Below are 21,946 nucleotides of genomic sequence, written 5' to 3'. Positions count from 1 at the left end.
ATAGGGTTTTTGAAACCAAGGTTTAAAATCCCTAGAAAGACCAGTATATATATATATATTCTGGGAATGGTAGGGGTCACGTTGCTCTTTCTAGAACTTCAAGAATAAATACGCTATTCCCTCGAACAACCTCGTCATAATGATTAGGAATATATACGTATGTATATCTTATAGGAGAGAGAACTTACCACAGTGCCAATTTCCTTGTCGTTCATAGGCCCCAGTTTCTCGACGCAATCTTCCAACACGATATTCATAAACTGGTCATAACCACGGAGGACTCCTTCCACTTTGCGGTTTCCGTTCAATTGGACTAGTAGAATAGTTAAGAAAACGCTAAGAAAGTAAGTAGATCATACCAGAAACTTTCCTATCCATAAGTCTTTTCATATCCGGTAAATACTTTGCCATGACAGGAAAGAAATTCAACCAATCCAAATAAAAGTAGGAATCTTCATTGCTGCGTCTTCAATTGTTCATTCGTTTTGGTAAGAAGAGAAGTTCTTAGAGATAATGGTAAGACAAGAATGATGGTTTTCTCTTTCATTGCTTATCTGTTAAGTAAACAGTTGACTTTGGAGTCTGTATAAGAAATATCGATATCTTTCCAATCATGTTTGACTCAAACAGGGCTGCTTTCAAACTCAGGAAATAAACTATATTCATACAACAGTTAATATTTCTTTATGCAAGTAGTAAGGATCAACATGATCAAATTCGAAAATGAGAAAGAATATATACGAAATTTTCCTATTATGCTATAAAAGAGACTGGTGGTAAGCTTGCAATCGATAGTCGACACTCTGCGAGCCGAAAAAAGTTTCTAAAAATGCTTCTTCCACAAAATGCATTTTGATTTGATAGAATGCCATTGGAGTTGTTTCGAATATGGCTGGAGGAAAACGTCCATATGGCTTTGTATCCCAATCCAGAAGAGGTACACCAACTGCAACGAAAGTTGACAATAACGATAGAAATTTATACAAAATAACTGTACATCCTTCGAATATTTGGAAAATGAAGTCCAACGCTACTACTTGGAAACCACGAGGTTCAAGTTCAGCCTTGAAGGTTGATTCGACACAAAAACAGAATGACTCGCTCAAAGACCAAGATAATAAGGGGAGAGTGGAAAATGCTATTATTCAAAATGCTGGACTAGACGAAAATGTCAACAGCTCTACCAGGTCTGACGGAATCGGATCAGTTGACCTTGTATTGAAACATCGTGTGGTTCAAGCTGTAGAAAACAGGTTTAGAGACTTTTCAAAGGTTTACGAATTTTATTTGCAACGCTTTGAAGCTGAGGTAAGTCTCATTGTAACATAAGGAAAATAGTAATAACCTTTATTGGCAAAAAGTTGGAGAGCTTGGATAATCGAATTATAGAACAAATGAAACGCAGAAGAAAATTGGAGCAACAAATGACAACTTGTATGAATACGTCTGCTCGACTTGAAGAAGAACTGGCAGCAATTGTTTATAGCAGAAACCGGAAACAGGATAAAGAAAGCAACAAATCTTTGGTTGCTCCTGTATGTGTCGAAGACAACAATTGGAATGAATACGACTGGGAAAAGCGAGTTGAAAGGATTGAACGAAACTTTACTAATTTGCAAGAATCCTCCAAAAACAGAGAAAGGAGGAAAACAACAGGTGTATTATCTTTTGCTAATTACCAGGAGCAGCTGAATAGGCTTGTCGGAAAGACGGAGACTTTGTTTGGAGACGCAAAAGATGCAGTAGAGAAGCAAGATATAGTCGACAAAGACCTTGAACAAAGTTTAGAGAAGCTCGAAAATCTGGCGCATACAACCGAATCCATCAAACAGTTCGTAGAACGTAACATCCACATCCGAAGCGATGCGGAATCTTTAGTCAAGGAACAAGTCTCGTTGATTACTAAACAAGTCTGCGTTGAAATGAGAAAAATTACATCCAACATTTTGAAGGAAAACAATTTTCGAATAGGAGACATGCTTAAAAGAAATATAGAAGGGTATGGAAATGACCTTGAAGTAGAATTTCATGACGAGAGTTAAACTATTAAACCTGAACTGGTCGAACCAAAAGTAGATCAATGAAAGCTGCTCAGAACTAACAATTGAAATTAATTTTTATTTTATTTCTTTTTAAGAAAATTAAGTTTAGCGATCTAACAATATGCGAAACTAATATCATGGAATTTCTTCGTTTCTTATTTTACTAATCCACACTTAAAATTTTTAAGCAAATTTTGTTCTCCCAAAAAATTAAAAGATAAATAGAAAACATAATATTGCTTTCCAAATTTTAATATTGTTTTAATTTGAATTTAACGCCTTATTTCTTAGATTGCAAGGGCAATTCTTTTAAGGAAGCCTTTATTTAAAGAAATATGACTTCTAAAAGTTGCATGCTTTCTATTATACTTAGCTAAATGTTTCGCTTCGTTTGTTTGCTTATGACTGCAATCATTCTAAGGATTGTTCGACCCTTTTTATTGGACTTACCTGTTTTTAGTAATTTTTGTTGTTGTTGTCTTTTATCATAAAGAAATCAATAGCTTTATAAAATTAAATTGGTTTGGTTGGTTTCACTGTATTTCCACTTTCATGCCGCAAAAAATTCCGTATCTTTTATTGGAAATATTTTCTAGAACCGCTGTTGCATGTTTTTAATGCTTCTAGTGGAAGTCAAGGAGCAATTTATAAATGTTAGTTTTTAAAAATTGTATACGATTGAAGAGAATTGATACCTCTGTGACTATACTACAGGAGGTTGTTAAAAGAATTTCATTGTGGATAAAAAAACTAGATGGAAAAAATGATCGACATCTTTATTAGGTGAATGTAAATTGGCAAATCTCTTCATCTTTCAATTTGTTGGAAGCTTAAGTTTCGCCTCATATGTTTAAGTACGTTACTTTCACAATTTCGGAACTCAGTATGTCCTCCAGAAACCCTTCATTAAGAGGTCGCTAGTTGAAATCGAAAGGATCGTACTGCTATAAGATTTGTGTAGAAAACTTTGTTAATGAATACAATACTGCAAGAACGGAGTAGAATTAGAAAAAAAAGTGTCATGCGCTGATGAAATACACCTTTTGGAGTAGCGCTCACAACTTGAATAACAAGAATTTTCCGAAAGTTTCCTAACCCAATCGCACATAGCATTTTCACTTGTGAAAAACAGTTTCAAAATATCTTCTTTAGAGTAACGCAACAGGAACGAAAACCTATGTTTCATAGTTGTTGGTCTTGTCTGTAAAGTTGGATTGTTAACGACGCCATACGAAAGCAGGTAAAGGAGCTTCTGTGTGCGAAACAAACTTCAAGCAACCAACAAAGTTTGTATCCTGTTGCTAGGTAAGGTATACTATTCCAAAAGTCAGTGACGTGTAACGAGCTAGAAGCAACAGTAGAGATGTAAACCAGAGCAATTTACAACAAGGCAACGGAATCCATCATCGTATCATCGAAAATTGGGTTTAGTTGATTCGTATTGGAATGGGTGGCTTTGGTTACTTTTTAAAGTCAACTTTGTTATCGAACAGACACCCAGAGGTAAGTAAGAGAGGAAAAAGAGCTTCAAATATTTACCTGGTATTAGATACTCCCTTTGGTTTCGGCCATCGGCGCCTGTGGAGTCATTGCTTTGTTTGTCAGCGTCGAAAACTTGTTTTTTAATCCCACCGTAGTGGCCTTGAAATCTGAGAGGGAAGCGTATTCTCGTAATGAAAGGCAACGAGACTATGAGGACAGGCCTTTCTTGAAACTGGTGAAGCCGCTTCGTGACCATCCAATTAGTGTTTTTAGCCCGTTTAATGAGAAAGATAAAATTCCTCACTAGTAGTTGGATAGCTAATAAACAGCTGCTTGATCTTTGATTGATTGAAACTTGCTTGGTGTTTTAAAGATTCTCAAGTTGTAAATAGACACCCTAATAAGATTTCTTCTAGGAATTGGTAAATAGAGCTTGATTTCCCTGTATCACATTGCATAGCCAGCGTAGCACAGTGGCAGTGCGTTCGCTTCGTAAGCGAAAGGTCCTGAGTTCGACCCTCAGTGTTGGCTAATTCCCCTCCCATTTTTTTTTCCGCATTGGAAGGTTTGTTTTCAAAACAAAACGAGATTCTAAACCAAAAGTTATTTTTTATCTTGAAATGGTGACGAACCAACTGACTTTATATCAATACTGAGTTGCCAACCTTGGTTGTATAGCATAGTGCTTTCCATGTGAAATCATAAATGACAACCCTCTCAATAAAATACTGAAACTGGTCAAAAAATACACGACTCGATATTTCAAAGAAACGTTTCGTAACGAGAAGACACCCCAAATACAAGAAATGATTGCCGTCAAACAAAGCAATGGAATCCATTTTTCTTTCCAACTCAATTGATCCCAATAGGAAGGAATGATAGTTTTAGACCGATATCTCTGTATTTGTACTTTTCCTAGCAACAAGTTGTAAGCATCCTGTTTGTAACCGTCCAGAAAGTTATTTTTCCAGTAACGTAACAATGACCTCCATCCATCCACTGCAATGCCTCGATAAGAACGCTTTCCTGTTCTAGTATAATCGGTTTTCAGTGCTCCCGTACCCGCGTAATATTCAGATATTGCATCAGCATGATCTGCCCAAATATTGGAAAACTTGGCATATACCAAAATAAAGTCTTTCAGTGTTTGTTCTTGGGACAATATCTGCAATTGTCGCAACTGCTTTGTCAATATAACCTCTGCAATGGCACTTTGTAATACATTGGTTCTATCCAAACAGTCTATACAGTTGGTCCTAATATAACCCTTTTGTAACGACGGAGTAGAAGAATGATCTCCGAGCTTCCTATAATAAAATCCAAAGATATCCAAAGAAGGTTCCAATTGTTGCACCAGTTGATACACTCTATCGAATCGCATACCTTTACAGAAACGATGAAAGTCCCATGCGATATAATCTACCACAGTCGAAGGAAAGTTTTCTCTCGTTCCACTCTGATAGAGGTCTCCCAATTGTGCTTCTGAACCTTTTTGATCTATCAATGATACTGCCACTTGTGGACCATAATTCTTTTGTAATTCTTCAAAGTGACGAATGATAGTTGTGAAGGGTGATAGTGGTTCTGTCTTTTGTTCTTTTTGCAAGTTGATGGAAGAGAATTCTTCTGCTGTCCTACTGGAATAGATTTCGATTTTGGGCTTGTATTTGAGGTTAGGAGTTTGCTTCCAAATGACTGGTATAGAACCTCGAATTTGAACAAAAGAGAATACATTATCATAGTAAGTCATGATTTGCTCTGTTTCTACAAAGTTTGCTACTTTTCCTGTTCCATCAGAACCTCTACAATGATATCGAGGACCTGCACGTTCACAAGATATTCGGGATATTAAGATATATCGAACCACATTGGAACCCATAGAAAACACTTCACACCTTACGAAACCTGAGATGAGAGGAACCACCCAAGAATAAAGTTTGTTTTCCACGAGACTCTTTGCTATATGCTGGTTCCAAAAAAATCGCTTGTCTGCACTCAAACAAAGAGGTTTTACTTGGTCATCGATGGGGGAGGAATATATAGTTTGTAGTCTTCGAGTCAACATAAAAGTAGTAGAGTAATAAAAGTTGGTTTGAGAAAAGACCGTTTGTAAAAGGGATAAGAGATAGAGTTGGTTCCTTTTCATGTTTTTGTTGAAAGCGCCATAGTCATCCTCAACATCGAGACGTTTGATGGGTATCCACTCGAGTTGAGTTACTTTGTATATATCATGTTGAAGAAGTTTTCCAATCCATTCTCTGTTTTTGATGTATACTAAATAGTTATTGCATAATAGTTGGACTATTCCTACAATACCAAAGATGATGCAGTCCACTTGTGGTGATTTCTCTATGGCAGGTCTCTCCTGTTTTTCAAAAATCCTTCCAGTGTTTCTACAAAGAAATAAGCTAGCGTGTGAAGTAGCAGAAGTGGTACTACTATTTAAGGAGTCGATGACGATCCAGTCGTCGGTCACTCGTAATCTTTCTCTTTCGACAAGCATCATTGACATTCCGAAGATGTTCAAAATAGGATGCCTTTATTGACAATAGAATTCCTAAATACTCATTAGAGAGGAAGGTTGAAAAAGACTCGTTGTTGGAGTTGATTTGTGTATAGTATTCAATAACCACGATAATATGTTGTTCTTCTACCTAGTAATACATCCTTTGCTTCATTAATCTTGGAAGCTATCAGTGTACTACCACCGTTATCGGGATGGTTCACACGCATAAGTTTCCTATGTGCTTCAGCTATCTGTTCTTTCGTAGCTCCTTCTCTCAATCCAAGTATTTTCAGTGCTTCTTCTCTAGTCATCACAGGTTCGAATCCTTTTACCCACTTTTGGGAAGCCTTAGTACCACTAGCAGAAGAAGCAGAACCCAATGGAACTCTTTTGGCAGCAGAAAGTACTACTCTTGCAGCCATTGCAGCACCAGCAACTGCCAATCCTGCCAAAAATATACTAGCCTAATTGCATAGTGAATGGAAATATGATGACTATGTAAGTTGATATCTTTCAGTTGACTGACCATGTCACACACCAACTTCTCTTCGTTCACTCGATGATGATTGATGATCCAGTTGGGATGGAGCCCAAGACACGAGAAGGAGTTGATAGTCAAGTGGTAACACAATATTCTCTGAAGGAAGAAAAGGAACCCTTAAAGGATTGGATACAACAAAGTATTCAAGGTCTTGGAGTGGGGTTATCAAGTACTTTTGTATTGGTCTATCGTGGAGTGGACTTTCTACATAACAAAGCAACCACTCTTGTAGACCAGCACAAAGATATCAGTACAAGTGAAGTTGCAAAGAATAGCTTGCAAGGATTTTATTCTGGTGCACTAGCAGCAGGAATGGTTGCCTATTTAGGTGCGCTAAACTTGTTCCAACGTTTCCAAGAATGGAACATAAAGAACCCATCCTCAACCCAAAAGGAAACAAAGCTGGAGCCAAAATAGTCTCCTTCACTCGTCCAAAAAGAGACAAATTGACCGAGTTCAGTTGTATGATGTTGCTTTTGAATAAACCTGTGCTTGTATGTTCATTCCCCCCAAAAAATGGGTTTGGCATCCAACAACTACGATAAGTTGTCTAGTAAAGGATAGATCTGTAAAAGTACATTTTGTTGGGTAGAAAAGCAACTTTCTTTGGTATACGGGGGTTCTATTCTGACAAGTCCTTCCATAACTTGAACAACACCAGTCGTAGGACTCCAATCTGCTTTCCACTGTTGCTACAAATATAAAGATATACTTATTCTACTAAAATTCAAGACAACCATACCTTATCCAATAATTGCAAAAGCTTATGGAGACGTTCTTCTGTATTCACAACAACTGGTTGATCCACAGTGTTCACTACACCTTCAACAGAGCACTCCAATATTTCTTCCAAGTGACTAGCTTGTCTGATTCTTCTTCTGTTGAAAAGTAGTTGTTGCTCCTCTTCAGTATGTTCTATTCGTGTTATCTTTTGAATAGCTGACCCCATAACCAAAGTCAATTGGGTAAACTTTGTTGTCGTTGGGTCATAGTTACTCAACAATAACAAGTTGTTGGTATGAGGATCTCCAGTATAAAGATAACCTTGTACTGTAACTTCCTGTTTACAAAGTATTTGAATAAAATAGCCTATGTTATCCAACCACTCACAACTATCTCTCAAACCTAGTTTACAACTCTCCATGTTTAGCCAATCCAATCCATTGACGAGTCCATGTTTCTAATGGATCAACAATTGTCGTGCTTTCTTCTTCTTCTTCTTCTTCTGTTTCAACTCTCTTTTCGTTAAGAAACACATATTCTCCTTCCATATGCCAATAAGGCTTCGCTATTGCTATCCATTCCTCTCTATTTATACCCAAATATCGACAACAGTCGTCCACAGAAATAAAGGTATATGTCAACTGTAACTTTTGGATCAGTCTAGTTTTCCAAACTTCTACATTTCACCCTCCATCAGACTTTCTTAAACAACCGAACCATAAGCACCTTACCTAGAAAGTCATGGGCTACTTCATTCAGTTCTTGCCAATCCGTAGTTTGACAGAGTGAAAAGGCTGTCTTATAGTCCTCTCTGGATAACGCCAACGCTATTTCTCGAAGAGTCAACATTCTGGGTTCTCTTTGTGCATAAGGACAACGCTTCCACAAAAAGTGGGCCAAGTTACTGTTCTATACTTGAGACCGAATGGAATACACGACAACACCTGTAGCTTACCGTTCGTTTTGCAACAACAACAAGAAGAAATAAAGGGTATAATACTCAAAAGGTTGACCTTGCAACGATGACTAGAAAAGTTTTATTGATGAAAGAAATAGGAAAAGGAAGTGGATGGAAATACCTGCAACTCTAACTCTTCACATATGACTATGCTGGTCTTGTAATCTTTCAACTTTAAGGCTTCTGATAAGTGTTGTGCAGTGAACGTGGAATAATTATGAATATCATCCACCATGATATATATATATATATGAGATATAGAAGAGTGTCTCTAGACTTGGTCAACGAGTGGAAACACAAATGATATTGTGTTCCAAGAAATGGCGGCCACACTCTTATGGCATTTCCATATTTTATACAAAAGTGTTTAAATAGAAATGCAACGACTCTTTTAAAAAGGATTCCTCATGTCCCATTCCTAGTTAAAAAATACCTGTAGAAACTGATAACTCGAAAGCATTTGTTGAATCAGCGTGGCTTTCAATGTTATCGAACACTCAGCAGAATACAATTGCTCCAAATCACGAAGAAACGCTTTGCGAGTGGTAAGGGATGAAAAGGATATCCAATTTTGTTCTCGTACCAACCACTCAATGGCATAACAATAATAATAAGCAGTTCCATATGTTTGATAAAAGGTACTAGACTCTTGTGAGCTTTCATTCAAACGAGCATAACATTGTTGAATGGCAAGCAACCACCATTTGACTTGTCTGGCAGGTGTTCCCATTCCGTGAATCTGTTGATATCTCCAAGCATTGAAAAGTGAAAGTAACATATGATAACCAAAATAAAGAATGAGGAAACCAGGAATCTATTCCAATCTTATCATCATATGAAACATTCACAAAGAAACTACTTACTGCAGCCAATAACTGGAAATTGATTTCGTTGGAACGAACCAACTGATTCAGAGTCAACATTTGTTCTTCCACATCTACTTTCAGCTTTTGCAATTGAATCAACAAGACTTGCAACAAGTCACCAAAGGCGAGAGAATACCAAGGATGACGGATATTCTTCTCATATATTTGTAGCAAGGCAATGGTCTCTCTCTACAATAAATATGTCATCAACAAAATAAACTAAGAAAATAACTTACGTTCTTAGGAATTGGATAAGAAACCAAAGACTCCACCATTCTCAAAACAGCATCTCTACTTTGTTCGACTACAGAAGCATCCATAGTCATATAACGATTGTGAAACAACTCTTGATAAATAGAGGATAATGGGTCTATCATATGTTGTTTGAGAAAAGATATCATACTCATCCATATCCCTTTTCCATCTTCATATATTTCTATCCAAGTCTTTCTTAACCCCAACCATCTATGAAATAACCGAATCATTGGAAACATAAACCATGTGTAGTGAACTAAGGGATATAGTATCTTCCTATATAGAAAACTTGGTTTTTCTAAAGGAGCATATAGTTTTCTCAAAGCAGAGTTCATAAAAGATATTTTTTGATAAACTTGCAATACCTTCTCCACAGACTCTTGAAATGAATCCTGAGAAACGAAGGATTCCAGGTTACTAAAGTGTGTTATCATCTCACAAAAATGGGAAAGTGAATGACAATGTTCTATCGCATATAGACGCTGATAAATCATATGAAGATGTTCATAAAACCATTGCTGCTTCTTGGCATCATTTTGTAAAACAAAGGATCTCTCCAAGTGATGGTAAACAACTCCTGCAGACTCTAAAAGAGCTTGAAGCAACTCTGTAGCAAGTTGAGATCTTCTTTCAGCTTCTTGTCTGGCTGCAATAGAATATTGAGTAAATAGCCAAAACTTGTCCCTTTCTATTGAAGGAATCCAACGGTTTTCAATGAGAAACTTGAGAGGTTGCTCTTTGGTCTGTTCATAATAGGCAATCAAGGAAAGCAATTGCGTAACGTTTGCAAACAAAGAAGCACAGAATTGCTTCGTCACTCTTCTTTGAATACGAAGCAGGACATCTATTCCTTGAGAGTTCCAAGAAAGCAAATCGTCTTTTGCTGTTTGTAATAGTTGAGTAAGCTGTTCTGTGATTTGGTCTTTTTTCCGAACTTCCCAAGTGATTCGTTGCCATATACCAGAGTGTGCAAACACTTCCTTCAAAGAAGCAAGACCAGGGTCCTAATGAATAAGAAACTGATGAAAGAAGTTTTCAAACATACAGAGACACTTACCATTCTGTTGTTATTTATTTCTCTCTCCACTTTTCAAGATTGCAAAACCACAACAATCCATTTCTAACAGCGAATCCATAGTTATTCTGTCCAAAAAAAATGTGAGAAATAAAGTATTGACATTATTCATAATCAAGAGAAAGTATTGTATGCTGAATATAGCAAAATGTTCATCTCTTTGAAGAAATACGCAAATAGTGACACTATGAATGTCAAGTTTTTCCAAGTTCTTTAATATATGATGTTGTAGAGGAATTCCTGGATACAAATGTTCAACTTGTATATTTTCAAAAGAGAAAGAATCTGCAAAGACTATTGAGAATCATACAAGGTACCTTTATACAACTAATCTAACAATGGTTTCATTACGTTACACAACTACACAAAATCATAATATCCAACTGCTAATTCCTCCATTACAACACCATTATGCTTCCATCATAACAAGACCACTAAGAGATAAATACAATGTTGCAGTCCCTTGTAGAGTACATGGAAACCATCATCCATATCATTAAGAATGTCATTCCTTCTCAGTCCAATCCTCCTCTCCCATAACTCATTTTGTATAGAAAGACTTGATAATATAAATATTTTGTCCTCATTTCAGTGATTATCATGTTTGTTCTCAAAAAATGTTTTCTAAAATACATTTAAAAAAAACGATTCTACAAATCTTTAACAATGGAAGGTGAAAATTTCAATCTAACAACTTACCATCACTTTGGAGTGAAAAAGTGGCAAACGGTCTACACTCTCATAATGGATATGATAGGGAACGGCAGGATTGGATCTTTGGAATAGTACTGCTGGTTGCGACAAAAATAGATTGTCGTTGCTTATATTCGAGTACAATGAATTTGACTCTTCTCGCTTCAACTTGGGTCGCTTACTTTGTAAATATAGTTCATATCTCTTATGTGCCTCATTTCGATACAAAGAGTCAGGCTTCTTACTATATTCTGCATAAATAGATAGTTGCTCCTCCTCGGGTGAGATATTACCGCAAGTGACGCTCTGATTGGTGAGGCTTGGAATATTCGTTCGAAGCCAGTAATAATACGCTGCTGAATGGCGATAATCTTCTATTGTATCCATATTGAAATAGTCTCCGCCTAGAAACAAAGGAACGTGTCCACCTCCTAGCCTTCCTCCTGAATAGGTGAACAACTTGGAGTGTTGATTAGTTTCCTTATTTTCTGAGGAAACCAAACTATGTCTTTTCACAGATTGTTGATAACGCCAAGTTGCCAACTCAACATATTCTTGTGGTATTGTTTGCAACACTTGAGGACTGCTATCGTTTCCGATGGGTATTTGAGTGTGAACGACATTTCTGCAATATTCACTGCGGAAACGTTTCTTCAGTTGATTAGAAGTACTCTCCAGAGCTTGCAAATAGTTATCATACTTTGTAGAAGCCATTTCTCGATACAACGGGCCACTTTGCAAAACTGTTTGAGTGATAGTTAGAGGAAGTTGACACAGCCAGTTGTTGGTGGCAGTAACAGTTATTTGCTCTTCAAGACCAACTCTTCCGAGCTTATTTCTTTCAGATAGTAGTTTTGAGGAATTATAATGCCTTGCTTGTGGTTGATTACCTGTTAAAATCTGGTTTCTATGTTGCAACCAGCGCTGTGTCGCCAACGTAATATATGGCTCCAAACCTTTGTGTAATACATCTGGTTGGTTTGCTCGACCTAATATAAACTGTGTGACTGGACGAGGCTTTTCCAATTTCTGTTTGTAATATTTGATAGACTGAAGTCTTTGATATTCTTTCAAGTCTCGCTCCAACGTGGAATTCATCAAAGATGTCCAATCAATCAATCAATCCATCCTGAAAGCATTTCTTTTTAGATAACAAGCTTATGAAAGCAACAACCAACTACTAAAAGTTTTCAAAAGTCACATTTAACCTATTGAAATCTAGAGATATAATAATGACGGGTTAGGAGTTGATCAACTTTGTCTCACAATGTGAGATGACTTTTCTCAGTCTCATCGGATGGTCCTCATCCAATGCATCGATATATTTATGGAATACTACTTTTTGGGCCATCCATTGAAAAAAGAATGATGGTTCTTTATTCATCAAATGTATGGAATGTTTGGGATATTCTAAACATATTACTGCATCACTTGTCAACTCGTAGTTTCCATTTGCTTCAAATAAAAGAGTTTGTGCAAGTTTCTAGACAACTATCTCTCCGTTCTCATCATTGGTTCCTCATAATAATCTACTCATGAAATTACAAGTTGATTATTGTATTCATAAGAGTACTTTTAGAGCATTGAAATGACGATAGCCAACTCATCTATGTGTGAGAAAGAGGAAAGAAACACTCACTGTTCCCATTCATTCATTTCTTGACTCTCCCTCTTTCGTGGGCCTTTTTGTGTGCATGCAAAACCGAATAGCCACAACTTGAAACAACCCGCGAGTGATACAGCAGGTTAATTTTGGAGCTACTTTTCTTGCTCATAGAAAACAAGAAAAGATTATGGCTACTTCAAAGGAACAGTTGGATAACTACAACTTTGCGAATTTGGAACCTCAGGTTATTACTGCACGGGCACAACTGCAACAGCTGCTGTCTAGAGAAGACTTGCACTTGGAAAGAAACTCTGAAGATAATAGCACACTCACGTTGGATTCCTTGGCAGAAGAATTCGACGAAGCTCTCAGTAGTTTGTCTATGGACACCAACTCCGCTGTTCGACTTTTATCTGAAGCACGGGCAGTGGCGGAAGACCGGTTGGGGTTGGGTTCTACAAACTTGGCAAGCATGGACGAAACTTTTGCAGAGCTGCCTCTAGCTAAAGTAAGTGCTCTGTATTTGCATAGGAGGGAACACTACTAACAACCGAATCGTTCTAGGTACGTTCTTCAGCCGCAGTTTTCGCGCGACTACTGGAGGAAAGCAAGGATGAACAAGTGTTGAGGGAAACTTGCTTGGGACTTTGTCAGCTTTTTGGTGACGGTATCCAGAACGACAGAATTCAAGCTATTTTAGAGACAGACGTGGTACCGAAACTCATTGCTTTATTGCAACCCCAACAAAAGAGTGACGGCGTTCGATTCCCTGTCTCGGTTGCTGTTCAAAGTGCAGCTTTACAAGTAATTGGGAATATTGCCTGTGGGGATGACAGACAAACGCAAATCATAATCGACTGTAATGCACTTCCCTGTTTGAAGGCACTTCTTTCAAGCCCGGAGAAAGGAATTCGAAAGGAGTGCTGTTGGATTATATCCAATATTACTGAATCTGCTCATCAAGTGGAAGATGTCATCGAGGCAGATATATTGCCTACTCTCATTGAACTGATAGATAATAGCGACGTGGCTTGTCGAGAAGATGCTTCCTGGGTTTTATATAATATAACCGCAAACTTTGATGAAGGTCAGATTCAGTATCTTGTGGACAAGGGAGGTATCAATTCCTTTTGTAATTTGTTGGACTCTACCAAAGAACTGGATGTCTTCTGGAAGTGCTGCAGTACAATTTCTTCCATAGCGTTAAAAGGTTTGAGAAATGTTTTGTTTGTAGGAGAACAGTTGGCAAGAACATATGGCAAGCGATATAATCCTTACGCAGCACTGGTAGTCGAATGCAATGGAGTAGAAAAAATTGAAATGTTAGCACAAAGCTCGAATATGGAGCTTGTTAGACGAGCTTTGTCTATCATTCAAACCTTTTTTGGTTCCGAATCTATAGCAAATTCTGTAAATATACGAAAGCGGATCTCGACGTTCAAACCAGAAGTACAAGAGTCGACAGAGTACGAAAATTCGGAGTCAGAAGAGTCTATCTGTTCCGAACTGGATGACGACATAAGTGATCATGATTTACTTCCTCCAGCATTGACACCTTGCCAGTGTGTCCTTTGCACAGATATTAATCCTCTAGTGGATAAAAAGTCGAAACTTAACTCTGAAACCAAAACAGACCCGACACAAGCCTTCTCGCAACCTTTAGGTGCCTGTGATTTTNGTGATTGGGTTGCTTCTGGGCAACTTTCTTCTCGAGTTATATTGCTGGAAAATTAGGAAGAGCGGTTCGCATGGGACATTCTCATTGTTTGGCTGCAATACTTTCACGTATGAAATGGAGTGATCGAAGCGCAGCGATAGAAACCCCCGCAGCAGTTCGACCGGTTGGGAACAAGTCAAATAGTCGTTCCAATCATTCGAATTCTATGCCGGAAACGTCATTGCCAGCATTTGTGTTGGCAGCCAAGTTGGGAAAACCTCTCTGTGTGGAGATGATTGTTCGAAAATGTAAACCGGAGCTCGATGCAACTTTTGGTCGTAAACGTTTGACAGCTTTGGCTTGGGCAGCGTACAAAGGTAAGTAAGTGCTTCGTTCGTAGAGAGTGACGAAATAATCGTTCAAAGGTTACTTGCGATGCTGTCAAATATTGTTGGATAGTGGTGCTAATCCCCAAGCCCGATGTGCGGATGGCCTTACTGCGCTACATTTAGCTGCGTCTTCTGGTTATACTCGCATTGTATCTCTTTTATTAGAACGTGGAGCCCAAGTGGATGTGAAGTCTGCTAAAGGACAGACTCCTTTATTCCATGCTTGTCAGAAAGGTCACAGTCAAGTTGTTCAAATGTTGTTATCAGCCGGTGCCAACGCTAATCTTCAAGATGAACAACAGTTATCATCATTGCATCTTGCAGCTATTTATGGTCAGTCAGAGTGTGTTCGAACTCTCATTCATGAAGGACATGCACAAGTGGACATAAAGAATTCGAGCGAAACAACGCCTTTACATTATGCAGTCAGAGGAGGTCATGTAGAAGTGGTCAAGTGCTTGATGGAGAATGGCGCAATTCTTTCTACCGGAGTTAGCACTCTAGGAGGAGGAGCCTCACAAGGAGGTTCTTTGTTGTTTATTGCTGTGGAGAATGGAGACTTTGAATGGTAAGAAGGTTTTTTTGTCAAGTTGAAATTTGCTTATATAGCATATTAGTGCACGCACTCTTCTCGATTTTGGTTGTTCCGTACACCAAACGGCTAACCTTAAACTCTTGATTCACAAGGATCATGAAACGAACGATTGCTTGCAACCTCTTGCCTTGGCAGCATCAAAAGGGCATGCGGACATTGTTGACTTGTTGATTCAACACAATGCGGATGTTCATGTGAAAACGAGTAAAGGCTGGTCACCATTGGACTTGGCAGTTCTTAATGGGCACACCGCTTGTGTAAAAAAGTTGTTGAACTATGGAGCAACTGTGGATGATAAACTTAAAACTTTGGGAAAGATGAGTTTCACACTTGTTCAGTTCTCTGCTAGATTTGGTCACCGAGAAATGTTGCGCGTGTTAGTGGAACAGCTAAAATCCCAGCAAGAAAATAAGAATGTTGATTCAGTACCTAATTCGTGTGACCGGTCCCTTTCCTTCCAGCAGTCTTCGCAAATGAATGGCTCTTCTTCATTAGAAGGCTCTAGTTTGAACACACCAAGCAGCTCCAGTAGAACCACTGGTCAGTCATCAACAGTGGTTACCAAGAGACGACCACAACGAGATGTTGGTAAAGGTGGAAATGTTAATGGTGAAGATTTTTTCAAACGTGAAAGAAAGCGAAAGGAAGTTGAAGCTAACGAAGTTTTGACAAAGTTAGATGACGCAATTAACTGCAAGTCCATTCCGAAACTGACGGAATCGATTGCCCACGCAAACAAGTTGTTATTACAGATTGCAGCGCTACGTCCCGATTCTCAGCCCGTTAGTGTTCCAAAGGAAGACAAATCATCTAAATCATCTTCTACGGGGTTGGATGACAAAACAGGGTCTTTTCATCAGAGTATTATGGAAGGCTGGTCGAGTAATGGTTCTTCAGAAGCTGTGAATAAACCTCAAGAACTTGTCAATGACTTGAGTCATCATTCTCATCATCCGTTTTCCTTCGGGCGGAAACTTGAATATCATTTGAGTAAGAACATCCAAAAAGCTCGTGATACTCTTTCCAGAATCCAAGAAGAGGAAAGGCGTTGGAGAGAAGAGAAATTGGAAATGGAAAGAAAAATTAGTCAAGAGCAAGCACGCAAACAGTTGTCGGAAGCTTTGTCCTCGGTAGAAAAGATTGGTGACCATAAAGCATTGACAAGAGCGCTGAAACGAGCGGAAAGGTTAGGAATGACTCAAGACGCGTTGTATCAAGAGGCACTTGAAATGAATGAGAGAATCAAAAAAGCAATGGATGTGGTGAAATGTCTCCAGGGTGCTCAAACAAATAAACAGATGGAACAAGTGGAGGAGTTGATCAAACAAGGCAGAAAGTTGACTAGTTGTCTGCCGGCACTGTTATGCACAAAAATCTTTGGAGACATGAATTCGGTGTTGGAAAGTGCTGAAATATGGTTTCATGAAAAGGAAAAAGAAAAGGAAGAAGCAGTGGCAGAACAACGTAAGAAAGCAGTAGAAGAACAAAAACTTATTAAAAAAGCACATCCTTACTTGGAAACTGCTGAAACCACAACTTCCTCATATTGTGAAGTAGAACAATTGGTGAAAGACATGGAACAGTTTATATCGCAACATTCGGAAGATGTATCAGTTGAACTGAAGTCAGTCATGGATTCGATGAAGAAGAAACTTGTGAAGATTGTGAAAGGTGAACGAAAAAGATTGCGGCAGCTTGGTAGCTTACAAGACGAAGAATATATTGAAGGTGAATTGGATAGTATTCGTGCATTGGGTCTGAATGCATTAGCGCGTGATATTCAACAAGTAGAACGACATTTACAAAGGTTGCGTGCCACAAAAGCTGTAGGTGAACGATTTCAGAGTGCAGTAGAGTCGAATGACTTGGAAATGATGAACAAGTGGAAACAGGAAATGGAATCTCTGGGTATGATAAAGGAAGCAGAGGAAGCAAGAGTTGTTATAGAACAACTCAGAAGACAAACTTTTTTCAAGTCTCAGTTGGAGACCTTTTTGGACGAGACAAGGGAATTGCTGGAAGCTGCTCCAGAGTCGGTGGAAAAATGGCCAGATGGTCGTCGTTTGAGTGTTTTATGTAAAAAAGCGAAGAAATATGACGGCTTAGAAGAGTTGATTGAAAGCGGTCACTTGTTGGCACAGCGCTTGGGTGAATGGTGTCGGTCCAAACTACTCTCAGAAAGTGAATGTGATGACCCGAAAGTTATATCGCAGGCAGTGGAAAATTTTGTAGCATCATTGGCTGAAGATCAATATGGTGATGAGGCGGTTACTTTTGGTTCTTTGTTTGATGCAGAGAAATGTGAATCAGCCTGGAAACATGCAAGGCAACGGTTGATGGATAGTCAGGCTCGTATTCAAGAACAAGTTTGGATGGAGTTGAGCTCTTCCAAGTTGGAAACAAGCAATGTAATGACAAAAACCTATGAAGGTATTGATTCGGATAATGGTTTGTCTTACCCGGATGCCGAAGACTCCACCAAAGTAGAGGAAAGGCAAGATTCAGGTTCTTATAACGAAAAAGTTGTGAATGAGAGAAGCCGTAACAATCAGGTGTCGAAGAAAAGATTATCACGTCATTTGCATTTATCCAACAGCCCATTAGAAGTGCTGCGTAGCTACTCATCCAGTGAAGAGAATACTGGTCAAACAAGCTATATCGCGCAAGATGAAACAAGTGAGGAATGCAATTGTATCCACCATTATGTTTGGTTGGATAAAAATGAAGCAATATGTAACAAATGCAAGCATGTTGTTGTTTGCCAAAATATGGAATGGTTGGAATGGGTGAAACTGCGAACATTACGAGAAAGAGGAGCCTTGACTCGTCTTGTGGATAAACCAAGTAGAAGAGAAGAGGAAACAGTTTCTGAAGCTACAAGTAACCATCGTTTCAAGCATGAACCTAGGCACTCTTCCTCTTCATCGTCTTCATCTAGTTCATCGTCACCGAATCCCTTGACTTTTAAGAAACAACTTTCCTCTGTTACCTCTTCATATGGACATGTCGCTCACACGTCAGTTGCATTGGATCAATTCTATACGACATCATCTCCATTGGAAGTGGAACATCCCAGTGGTGTCGTGAATGGTTTACAGGATACTAAGTCGGACCAGTCGGTTAGCTTTGGTACTTTTATGGATAATGTCACTAGATTGAGCGACCATCTTAGTGGTTACTATGCAGGTAGCAAACCTGTGCAATCGGTTTCCTTTAGTTATCCCGATATGACCGAGATAAGTAGTGGCCGTGCATTGAATACTAGTGGTCTATGGAACCATTCGTCTGCATCGAGTAATATGTTGTTTGGTGGGAATGACCATCATGATATTTCGGAAGAGTTTGCCAAGGAGAACTTTGGTTTTCATATCGAAGACATTGTGGATGAAGATAGTACCGGTAGATAGTATATAATGAAAACATATGATGGGACTTGAAATATATTTTCCCTCTGCTCTTCGTCTTTTTTTAATAAAGCGATCAGAAATCAAGGACCTTTTTTTTGGGGACGACGGAACATAGTGCATACATACATAGCATATTTCTGGATCATCATTGCTTATACAACACACACACACACACACACACAGAGAAGAGAGAGAGAGAGAGAGAGAAAAAAGGGGATTCTTCCTTGTACAAACTGGATTCTTGTTGTCAATTTCTTCTACACATCTTCTCTATCAGATTATTCATTCCTAGGAATAATTTCTAGAATCTAACTTGTCTTCCCTTTCATAGGTGAATACTGTTTTACGTATGCCAAAGCACTGGTGGTTTTCATTGAACTAGTACTCGTCGAATCCACGACCTCATGTACGGTTGCCACAGAACTTGTTGTTCGGGGGTCAACGGTTACACGGATACGAAACAATGAACAAGCCATTTGCTCAATCGGTGATAACAACAGCCCAAATAAGTGAACACAGCCAGTATATTCTTCCACCCACGAGTGAACAAACATAAACAAACAAATACACTTGTAAACACGGGATAACGGTAACCACGGTTCCCATTGTAATGAAAGATAGTTACCGTATTGCCATCTTTTCCGTCGAGCAACGGTGTATATCAACGAAATACAGAATGCTGACTTGAGGTTGTGGGTGGGACGAGAAAGCTCCGATACACTGCAAGTTGAACCAACTCGCCACTTTTCTTCGACAATGAGAAAAAGATTACCACCACAACCCGCAATAGTACCCAAAACTACATTCCCTAACACACCTCCACCAATAGGAAACCATTTGTGGACATCATCGATGAACTGCATGATGGAACGAGCTTTTGCAACCGCAGCTAATCCAGCAATAGTTGCTCGAACTAAGCTCCAACGAGAAACTAAATGAAACCAAGGAAGACAGTGAACCAACCACCAAGCAACAAAGGTTGTAGCAACCAGTCGGTCGTTGGGAAAAGATAACCAAGGAACCACTTTCCCACAAAGGATATGGGCAATAGTGCTGCCACCAAAAGCTACACAAAACGAGACAACATAGGTTTTCAACCAATATTGCTGAGCAAATCCAGGTAGTTGATCGAGTTTCAGGATAACTTGAAGAACATGACAAAACACGAGAAACGGAAACATCGGTAGTTGAGTTAACCAAACTGCCAAGGTATCAGGAAATAATGCCTCAAACAAGGAAGCAAAAGATGATTGACTTGGGGTTTTCCACCAATCCTGGATAACAGTAGTTTATTATTTCTGTGACATGAGGGCAAAGTATACAAACCATTCTTTTCCAAGCTTAATTGTTCCTTCCACCTACTTACTCTGCCTCCCAAAAAATCTTCCCAATGAGACAAGGTTTCCAGGAGAAAAATGCCGTCTTGTGGCGCCAATTTAGAGTAACAACGAATGTTGACGACTTGTAAAAGATAAATAAATAAATGGCTTAGCTTCATCATAAAGAATGAATGATAAATAGCAAAAGGGAATCACTTTTGTCGTTATCCACAACAGTTCCTTGAAGGTAGAAAATAGTGCAGGAAACCAACTCATTAGAAAATAACGAGTAATGGGATGACTGCTTAGAAAGATACAAAATGATACAAATAGCCATTTGAGTTTGCTCCATTTGTATTGAGTGGCTCCACTAGAGCAACTCATTCTTGGGGAGATTTGATGAGCAAATATCATGACAGCGTAGATGAGAATGGTAATCCAATGAGATAAATAGGAAAGAAAGATTGAGAAAAAAGAAGACCACGACATTGTAAAAGGATAGTCACTTATAACGCTGACAAAGCTAGCAGTTCCCAAAGTCAATGATAGAATCATACTCCAACCCATCCAGGAGGCAACAATAAGACATCGATAAAACAGGTGAGAAATCCACTCTGAGCGTAAAGTCGTTTTATCTCCAAAACGAGATAAGTAGGATGTCATTACAAAGCATACTTGCCAACGAACAAGTAGCCCAATCTTCATAACTTCCAAAAGAAAAGCAATTAACATGGATAAGGTCAAGGAGCCCAGCTGCTGTAGCATCGAGTGATAATTGAAGTGATCATGAGTATCATACCAGGTGGAGATAGGTAGAAGTAACCAAGATTCCTGCAAGTTTCCTTCCCAGACTATAATAGAGTGAAACATAATATTGGTGTCACTGAAGATGTTGAATACAGAAACCAAAAATGAAAGCCAAGTAGGAGAAAATTCCATGATAGGCCAAAACGAATGCCTTAAAAGAGAGGATATTGTCTTGTGCACAAATAATGCGGCAATAACGAAACCACCTGTGAAAGCAATGAGTCCAAAGTGATCATTTCTTTCTATTCTGTTATGATTCATTTCAACTGTAAAATGAAAGCAGGATAGAAACAACAATACATGACTCATTTGTTCCGCTCCAATAAGAAATGTCGAGGTCTTCATTTTCTCCAGTTGCAGCAGTGGTGTAGTGGTCTGTTGCTTTTCTCGTATCATTGAAATAACAGCAGTAAACAACATAATGGAGGCGATAAAACTTACTAAGAAACTCGAGATATTCAATCCTTGAACGATCCGGTATGTTGACAATTCTAAAAGCATGGTACGTCGATAGTTGGAAGCTACAGAAGAAACGCAATAGGAGGCAGTCATATTGAATTCAAAACTCAAGAAAAGAACCAAATACTTTAGTTTGCTGTAATTGTCCTTGCAAAAAGGGTTCTGGTTGCTTGTCAAAGAGTAGTTGTGGTGTAACGTTTTCAAGAAAATGAGGAAGGAATAAAACAACTGATAAATATTTGTACTGTATGAAAAAGTATTATTACTATTCATGGCTTCCCCCTTACAATTACTTGTGTTGGATGATCCCGTTAAAGTGGTTTGGAAGTTGAGTTGAGTTTTAGAAGACAGTCGACTAAATCTTCTTCTAGACATAGAAGACTCCAAAAAACCTTGTTCCAAGTCTTCTTGAATATATGGGAGCTTTTTGAGTTTCTCCTTTGCACTGTGCACCATCTTTTGCTAATATCCAGTTGACATAAAAAAAGGACACTATATTAGTAGATATACATATATGTATATATATCTATCAAATACTGTCCCGAAGCAAATTTGCTTGAGACAAA

At 38.6% G+C, this 21,946-nt stretch overlaps 14 protein-coding genes and 1 non-coding gene across 15 annotated transcripts in view; 6 read left to right on the top strand and 9 right to left on the bottom strand.

Moving 5' to 3' along the window:
- Positions 1-28, top strand: part of Gasu_07890 (phosphatidylserine decarboxylase) — a gene marked incomplete at its 3' end in the record, with an annotated part of 1,295 nt that extends 1,267 nt beyond the window's left edge. Inside the window, exon 4 of the mRNA XM_005708507.1 lies at positions 1-28. This exon is cut by the window's left edge and continues 452 nt beyond it. Coding sequence (XP_005708564.1) covers positions 1-4 — 4 coding nt within the window.
- Positions 29-32: 4 nt separating this feature from the next.
- Gasu_07880 (small nuclear ribonucleoprotein G) lies at positions 33-473 on the bottom strand. The gene is made up of 3 exons (XM_005708505.1): positions 360-473; positions 189-313; positions 33-130 (listed from the first exon to the last, which is right to left on the bottom strand). The coding sequence occupies exons 1-3, from the start codon at positions 409-411 to the stop codon at positions 77-79; spliced, it is 231 nt and encodes a 76-aa protein (XP_005708562.1). The 5' UTR covers positions 412-473; the 3' UTR covers positions 33-76.
- Positions 474-843: 370 nt separating this feature from the next.
- Positions 844-2,709, top strand: Gasu_07870 (uncharacterized protein). Its single transcript, XM_005708504.1, has 2 exons — positions 844-1,308; positions 1,362-2,709. The coding sequence occupies exons 1-2, from the start codon at positions 889-891 to the stop codon at positions 2,040-2,042; spliced, it is 1,101 nt and encodes a 366-aa protein (XP_005708561.1). The 5' UTR covers positions 844-888; the 3' UTR covers positions 2,043-2,709.
- An 84-nt stretch (positions 2,710-2,793) lies between these two features.
- Gasu_07860 (uncharacterized protein) lies at positions 2,794-3,938 on the top strand. The gene is made up of 2 exons (XM_005708503.1): positions 2,794-3,545; positions 3,592-3,938. The coding sequence occupies exons 1-2, from the start codon at positions 3,489-3,491 to the stop codon at positions 3,829-3,831; spliced, it is 297 nt and encodes a 98-aa protein (XP_005708560.1). The 5' UTR covers positions 2,794-3,488; the 3' UTR covers positions 3,832-3,938.
- A 45-nt stretch (positions 3,939-3,983) lies between these two features.
- On the top strand, positions 3,984-4,055 carry Gasu_nc0006. The gene has a single exon. It is a non-coding gene; the product is annotated as a tRNA-Thr (tRNA).
- Positions 4,056-4,118: 63 nt separating this feature from the next.
- Gasu_07850 (phosphatidylinositide phosphatase) lies at positions 4,119-6,043 on the bottom strand. Its single transcript, XM_005708502.1, has one exon. It carries the CDS (start codon positions 6,025-6,027, stop codon positions 4,171-4,173), a length of 1,857 nt encoding a protein of 618 aa, XP_005708559.1. The 5' UTR covers positions 6,028-6,043; the 3' UTR covers positions 4,119-4,170.
- A 4-nt stretch (positions 6,044-6,047) lies between these two features.
- On the bottom strand, positions 6,048-6,563 carry Gasu_07840 (DnaJ homolog subfamily C member 19). The gene is made up of 2 exons (XM_005708501.1): positions 6,557-6,563; positions 6,048-6,494 (listed from the first exon to the last, which is right to left on the bottom strand). The coding sequence occupies exons 1-2, from the start codon at positions 6,557-6,559 to the stop codon at positions 6,147-6,149; spliced, it is 351 nt and encodes a 116-aa protein (XP_005708558.1). The 5' UTR covers positions 6,560-6,563; the 3' UTR covers positions 6,048-6,146.
- Positions 6,564-6,573: 10 nt separating this feature from the next.
- On the top strand, positions 6,574-7,144 carry Gasu_07830 (uncharacterized protein). The gene has a single exon (XM_005708500.1). The coding sequence runs from the start codon at positions 6,593-6,595 to the stop codon at positions 6,986-6,988; it is 396 nt and encodes a 131-aa protein (XP_005708557.1). The 5' UTR covers positions 6,574-6,592; the 3' UTR covers positions 6,989-7,144.
- Positions 7,083-7,593, bottom strand: Gasu_07820 (uncharacterized protein). The gene is made up of 2 exons (XM_005708499.1): positions 7,314-7,593; positions 7,083-7,257 (listed from the first exon to the last, which is right to left on the bottom strand). The coding sequence occupies exons 1-2, from the start codon at positions 7,518-7,520 to the stop codon at positions 7,108-7,110; spliced, it is 357 nt and encodes a 118-aa protein (XP_005708556.1). The 5' UTR covers positions 7,521-7,593; the 3' UTR covers positions 7,083-7,107.
- Positions 7,158-8,583, bottom strand: Gasu_07810 (COP9 signalosome complex subunit 8). Its single transcript, XM_005708498.1, has 4 exons — positions 8,374-8,583; positions 8,250-8,320; positions 8,026-8,198; positions 7,158-7,970 (listed from the first exon to the last, which is right to left on the bottom strand). The coding sequence occupies exons 1-4, from the start codon at positions 8,485-8,487 to the stop codon at positions 7,702-7,704; spliced, it is 627 nt and encodes a 208-aa protein (XP_005708555.1). The 5' UTR covers positions 8,488-8,583; the 3' UTR covers positions 7,158-7,701.
- A 6-nt stretch (positions 8,584-8,589) lies between these two features.
- Positions 8,590-10,533, bottom strand: Gasu_07800 (uncharacterized protein). Its single transcript, XM_005708497.1, has 4 exons — positions 10,431-10,533; positions 9,355-10,377; positions 9,116-9,307; positions 8,590-9,066 (listed from the first exon to the last, which is right to left on the bottom strand). The coding sequence occupies exons 1-4, from the start codon at positions 10,431-10,433 to the stop codon at positions 8,671-8,673; spliced, it is 1,614 nt and encodes a 537-aa protein (XP_005708554.1). The 5' UTR covers positions 10,434-10,533; the 3' UTR covers positions 8,590-8,670.
- Positions 10,534-10,695: 162 nt separating this feature from the next.
- Gasu_07790 (uncharacterized protein) lies at positions 10,696-12,273 on the bottom strand. Its single transcript, XM_005708496.1, has 2 exons — positions 11,148-12,273; positions 10,696-11,098 (listed from the first exon to the last, which is right to left on the bottom strand). The coding sequence occupies exons 1-2, from the start codon at positions 12,237-12,239 to the stop codon at positions 11,084-11,086; spliced, it is 1,107 nt and encodes a 368-aa protein (XP_005708553.1). The 5' UTR covers positions 12,240-12,273; the 3' UTR covers positions 10,696-11,083.
- Positions 12,274-12,913: 640 nt separating this feature from the next.
- Gasu_07780 (importin alpha) lies at positions 12,914-18,879 on the top strand. Its single transcript, XM_005708495.1, has 5 exons — positions 12,914-13,255; positions 13,312-14,425; positions 14,482-14,781; positions 14,830-15,361; positions 15,411-18,879. The coding sequence occupies exons 1-5, from the start codon at positions 12,935-12,937 to the stop codon at positions 18,793-18,795; spliced, it is 5,652 nt and encodes a 1,883-aa protein (XP_005708552.1). The 5' UTR covers positions 12,914-12,934; the 3' UTR covers positions 18,796-18,879.
- Positions 18,880-18,952: 73 nt separating this feature from the next.
- Gasu_07770 (uncharacterized protein) lies at positions 18,953-20,063 on the bottom strand. The gene has a single exon (XM_005708494.1). The coding sequence runs from the start codon at positions 19,974-19,976 to the stop codon at positions 19,104-19,106; it is 873 nt and encodes a 290-aa protein (XP_005708551.1). The 5' UTR covers positions 19,977-20,063; the 3' UTR covers positions 18,953-19,103.
- A 5-nt stretch (positions 20,064-20,068) lies between these two features.
- On the bottom strand, positions 20,069-21,843 carry Gasu_07760 (uncharacterized protein). Its single transcript, XM_005708493.1, has one exon. The coding sequence runs from the start codon at positions 21,834-21,836 to the stop codon at positions 20,232-20,234; it is 1,605 nt and encodes a 534-aa protein (XP_005708550.1). The 5' UTR covers positions 21,837-21,843; the 3' UTR covers positions 20,069-20,231.
- Positions 21,844-21,946: the final 103 nt, after the last annotated feature.

The sequence above is a fragment of the Galdieria sulphuraria genome (genome assembly GCF_000341285.1).
Source record: "Galdieria sulphuraria unplaced genomic scaffold scaf_4, whole genome shotgun sequence".
Lineage (NCBI taxonomy): Eukaryota > Rhodophyta > Bangiophyceae > Galdieriales > Galdieriaceae > Galdieria > Galdieria sulphuraria.
Note: the sequence above shows the minus strand (reverse complement) of the source record. Positions and strands in the feature narration are given on the sequence as shown.

Excerpts from the sequence above, each read along its gene's own strand:
- Gasu_07870 (XM_005708504.1), top strand. The coding sequence starts at position 889 with ATGGCTGGAGGAAAACGTCCATATGGCTTTGTATCCCAATCCAGAAGA. Across the intron at positions 1,309-1,361 it reads TGCAACGCTTTGAAGCTGAG|TTGGAGAGCTTGGATAATCG; the intron begins GTAAGTCTCATT and ends ATTGGCAAAAAG.
- Gasu_07810 (XM_005708498.1), bottom strand. The coding sequence starts at position 8,487 with ATGGTGGATGATATTCATAATTATTCCACGTTCACTGCACAACACTTA. Across the intron at positions 8,199-8,249 it reads TTGTTGTTGCAAAACGAACG|TAACTTGGCCCACTTTTTGT; the intron begins GTAAGCTACAGG and ends AGTATAGAACAG. Across the intron at positions 7,971-8,025 it reads AGTAGCCCATGACTTTCTAG|AAGTTTGGAAAACTAGACTG; the intron begins GTAAGGTGCTTA and ends GGTGAAATGTAG.
- Gasu_07760 (XM_005708493.1), bottom strand. The coding sequence starts at position 21,836 with ATGGTGCACAGTGCAAAGGAGAAACTCAAAAAGCTCCCATATATTCAA.
- Gasu_07860 (XM_005708503.1), top strand. The coding sequence starts at position 3,489 with ATGGGTGGCTTTGGTTACTTTTTAAAGTCAACTTTGTTATCGAACAGA. Across the intron at positions 3,546-3,591 it reads TATCGAACAGACACCCAGAG|ATACTCCCTTTGGTTTCGGC; the intron begins GTAAGTAAGAGA and ends ACCTGGTATTAG.
- Gasu_07830 (XM_005708500.1), top strand. The coding sequence starts at position 6,593 with ATGATTGATGATCCAGTTGGGATGGAGCCCAAGACACGAGAAGGAGTT.
- Gasu_07850 (XM_005708502.1), bottom strand. The coding sequence starts at position 6,027 with ATGCTTGTCGAAAGAGAAAGATTACGAGTGACCGACGACTGGATCGTC.
- Gasu_07770 (XM_005708494.1), bottom strand. The coding sequence starts at position 19,976 with ATGTTTCCGTTTCTCGTGTTTTGTCATGTTCTTCAAGTTATCCTGAAA.
- Gasu_07880 (XM_005708505.1), bottom strand. The coding sequence starts at position 411 with ATGGCAAAGTATTTACCGGATATGAAAAGACTTATGGATAGGAAAGTT. Across the intron at positions 314-359 it reads TATGGATAGGAAAGTTTCTG|TCCAATTGAACGGAAACCGC; the intron begins GTATGATCTACT and ends CTATTCTACTAG. Across the intron at positions 131-188 it reads ACAAGGAAATTGGCACTGTG|GTTGTTCGAGGGAATAGCGT; the intron begins GTAAGTTCTCTC and ends CATTATGACGAG.
- Gasu_07800 (XM_005708497.1), bottom strand. Across the intron at positions 9,308-9,354 it reads CTTATCCAATTCCTAAGAAC|AGAGAGACCATTGCCTTGCT; the intron begins GTAAGTTATTTT and ends TATTTATTGTAG. Across the intron at positions 9,067-9,115 it reads ATTTCCAGTTATTGGCTGCA|ATTCCTGGTTTCCTCATTCT; the intron begins GTAAGTAGTTTC and ends AGATTGGAATAG.
- Gasu_07790 (XM_005708496.1), bottom strand. The coding sequence starts at position 12,239 with ATGAATTCCACGTTGGAGCGAGACTTGAAAGAATATCAAAGACTTCAG.
- Gasu_07820 (XM_005708499.1), bottom strand. The coding sequence starts at position 7,520 with ATGGGGTCAGCTATTCAAAAGATAACACGAATAGAACATACTGAAGAG. Across the intron at positions 7,258-7,313 it reads TTTTGCAATTATTGGATAAG|TGGAAAGCAGATTGGAGTCC; the intron begins GTATGGTTGTCT and ends TTGTAGCAACAG.